Source organism: Poecilia reticulata, linkage group LG2, assembly GCF_000633615.1.
Source record: "Poecilia reticulata strain Guanapo linkage group LG2, Guppy_female_1.0+MT, whole genome shotgun sequence".
In the NCBI taxonomy this organism is placed as follows: domain Eukaryota; kingdom Metazoa; phylum Chordata; class Actinopteri; order Cyprinodontiformes; family Poeciliidae; genus Poecilia; species Poecilia reticulata.
In genome coordinates, this window is record NC_024332.1 from 19,024,248 (window position 1) to 19,027,653 (window position 3,406).

Below are 3,406 nucleotides of genomic sequence, written 5' to 3' on the forward strand. Positions count from 1 at the left end.
AACGCCGCTACTCCCCGGAGCTCGAATATCGAATATCCAACTTGAAACTAACTTCACTGCGGTTATTTCATCAGCAGTTAGGTTCCTCAGAACCGATGGCTGCCGAACCATTATTATTATTATAATAATTATTATTATTTTCATGCTTAGAGTTAAATAAAGGCTCAAGTTATGTTTTACAGTTTGAAGAGAGTTTATGATTTTATTAAAAGTAGCAGCTTTTTCTGCCATGCTGTGTTTAATCTGAACCTCTAGATGAATTTCGGGTTCTGGATTATTATTCCAGAATATTAATCTAGATGAATAATCCTTCAGAGGAGCTTTCCTTCAGGCTGGATCATGTCTTCCTGCTTGTTTCCAGGTGGCTGGTGGACGTCTGGTGTCCTGCAGGACCGACCCGGCCCAGAGTCTGGATCACGCGCCAAGTCCCTCCCTCCTGACCTGGGATCAGGCTCCAGCTCCATCCTAATCCCCCAAAGAGCATTAGCAGGCTAAGTTTTGTCCTGGACGGCGCCGGGCGGTCAGAGCGGACGTCACCATGATGCAGATATCGGACTCCTACAACCAGAAGAACTCGCTCTTCACCGCCATGAGCCGCTTCATTGGCGCAGTCAACAACATGGACCAGACGGTGATGGTGCCCAGCCTGCTGCGGGACGTCCCCCTGGAGGACGGCGAGGACCTGAAGGTCCCGGAGTCTGCCCCGTCCACCAATGGCTACTTCCAGGCGGACGGAGACATGTACAGCTCCTACGTCCTGCTCAAGTCCATCCGGAACGACATGGAGTGGGGCGTCGTAGGTGACGAGCGGCCCAAGGTTGAGGCCGAGGCGAAGCGCAGCGAGGCTGAGGACGACGACGACCTGGAGAAACAGTTCCACTTCCACCTGAATGGACTCCATTCGGTTCTGTCCAAGCTCACGCTAAAGGCTAACACGCTAACGAACCGCTACAAGGAGGAGATCGGCTGCAGGAACTGACCCGGCCTGGGMCCTGGGTTTAGCTCTGCTTAGCTCATTAGCTACAAAAACTTAACACTCCCACATTAAAACCCTAGATTATTGACGACCTTTGACCTCTGATGTTTCTGTTCAAGGATAAATGTGGAAAAACGAAGCTCTGCTGCTTCACTTCCTGATAAATTTGCCTTCATGTCTGAACAAGTGTCCTTAAACGCACCATCAGCTTCCAACTTCTCCAACCAGATCAAACCGGATAGTCTGCTAACAGTTTTTGTAGCTAATGAGCTCAAGCTAACCGTACCTGTGTGATAGTTGGGGTTAAAGGTCATCACACAGAGGAGGCTGCCGTTTCGTCTCCATTTGCTGCACTTTTCCAGTGTCTGTCCTCTGCGTCCGTCTGTCCTCATGTCCTTCATTTCATGCTGCGAACTCAAACTATGCAACGAAGTGACTGAAACGCACAAACGTCTCTAAATAACCGTCATCACCAGGAGCCTCCAGAACCTGAATCTGGACCGGTCTGATGGACTCAGTTTGTTAGATGAAGTTGTTTTGAACAGGAACTCAACTCATTTCCAGACTGGTTCATGATGTTTGGATTAGCYGATCAGAACCKGTAGAACCAACAAATTATTTAACAAAGCATTTCTTAACCAGAGGTTTCATGTTTGCTTCTCGGCTCTGGATGGTTTTTATTTAATGTTCAGCTTGGTAATAAAATGTTCTGATAAACGTCTCAGTGGTTTTATTTTGAAACTGAAGCCGAGCTTGACTATGAAATCTGAACTGTCTGCAGAAAGTGGGCGGAGTCTATGTAGTCACAGAAAACATTCAGTACGCCTGATTAAAAAACTAATCAGTAATAATATCGACTGATGTTTATATCATGATGTTTGTCAGCCATATTGTCCAGCATATGGAACAGTAATTCATAAGTAAATCCAGAGTCAGATTAAGATCCATCAGAAGTAATAATAATCCTGGGATTACTGAGAAGTTGGATCCAGAATTTCAAGCATTAACTCAATAAATGTACTCAAATCTCATTTTTAATCGGTCAGTAGAACCAAGTCAAATTTTTACCTTGTAACATCAAGCAGCAGCAGTTTGGTTCTGACTCTATGATCCAAACCCAGTTCTGCTGAAAGTCTGTTCATTTCTGCTGTTTTCTACAGAACCATGAAACCGGACCCTCAGTTCATCTGATCTAGTTCTAGAAGTTTGACAACAAAAATCACATTGAGTATTTCTGGTGTTTATTAAATACATTTTMAATGTATTTCAATATTAATAATTAATTATTTCTTAATTCTACTTTAAATTTAAATAAAATGTAGTTTAATTTATTCTTTTGATCCTGATGTAAAACTAGAGGAATTACAGCATCAACCAGCAGGGGGCGCTGTGGTAACACACATCACTGCTGCAGGGTATGTGTGTGTCAGCAGGCTGCTTGGTGTGTGACAAGGTTAGAGCAGGAACACACACACACACACACACACACACACCTGCTCTGATTGGTGTGTAAATGTGTGTGAAGGAATGAGTCAGGTTAAAGGTCAGACCTCGTTTCCATGACAATCACCCTCCCTCTGATTATCACCTTTCAGATTTGCCTCCTGCATGGTTGCCGTGGTTACTGTGGTTTGAGTGACAGCTGGGTGGTTCGCTGTGCCGCAGGTTTGGCTTCTAATCACTGAGAACATGTAAAAAGCTGCAGCAGTTCCTTCAGAGGCCACCAGAGGCGCTACAGCCCAGAGGAGCCGCTGGATTTTTACCAATGCGTACGCGTGCTCTGTGTCGCTCAGGAAACGACTGAGCGGGGAAAAGCCGCTGTTTGTCCCGTCTTAGCAGGACAGCGATGGCCGCCCTGGTGGAGAATAAACCGGTTAGCCGCTCAGCTAGCTCATCAAACATGCTAGCATATATTCCGATAGTGTGAAATGGAGGAATTAGCCAGGTGAAACATCCAATCAGAACGCTGGACCAGAATTCACTCAGTACAGCTGAGTTTATGGAACTGAAGGTCAGAGATGAAAGGCAACACCAGAACCACRTTACCATCCACTGCAGGCAGGTCGACACGCCGCCATCAGGATGGAGGTTAAGGTTTGCAACAAGTGCTGATTGTGAGGGAAGTGATGCATGATGGGAAATCCAGCCGGAACGAGCCGGATAAACGGAGAGGAGCAGAGAGATGACAGAACGAGGAGACGAAGAGGAAGAGTGACAGATCTCTCCATCTGTTGAGGCGTAAACGAGGCAAGCGACTCGCTTTTCCTCTCAGCTAATTTGAATAATGAGGTGGTCTAATTTCCTCTCACAGGCAGAGCGCCGTCCTGATTTCCTGTGTGTGTGTGTGTGTGTGTGTGTGTGTGTGTGTGTGTGTGTGTGTGTGTGTGTGTGTGTGTGTGTGTGTGTCGCTGCACAGGCTCGTCTCTTCCA

General features: G+C 46.3%; 1 protein-coding gene across 1 annotated transcript in view; it reads left to right on the forward strand.

The window, feature by feature from the left end:
* Positions 1–1,696, forward strand: part of LOC103481157 (mid1-interacting protein 1-B) — a 12,993-nt gene extending 11,297 nt beyond the window's left edge. The window contains exon 2 of the mRNA XM_008436454.2: positions 362–1,696. Within this exon, the coding sequence (XP_008434676.1) occupies positions 539–979 (441 nt within the window). The 5' untranslated portion in view covers positions 362–538 and the 3' untranslated portion in view covers positions 980–1,696. The remainder of the gene's footprint in view (positions 1–361) is intronic.
* Positions 1,697–3,406: the final 1,710 nt, after the last annotated feature.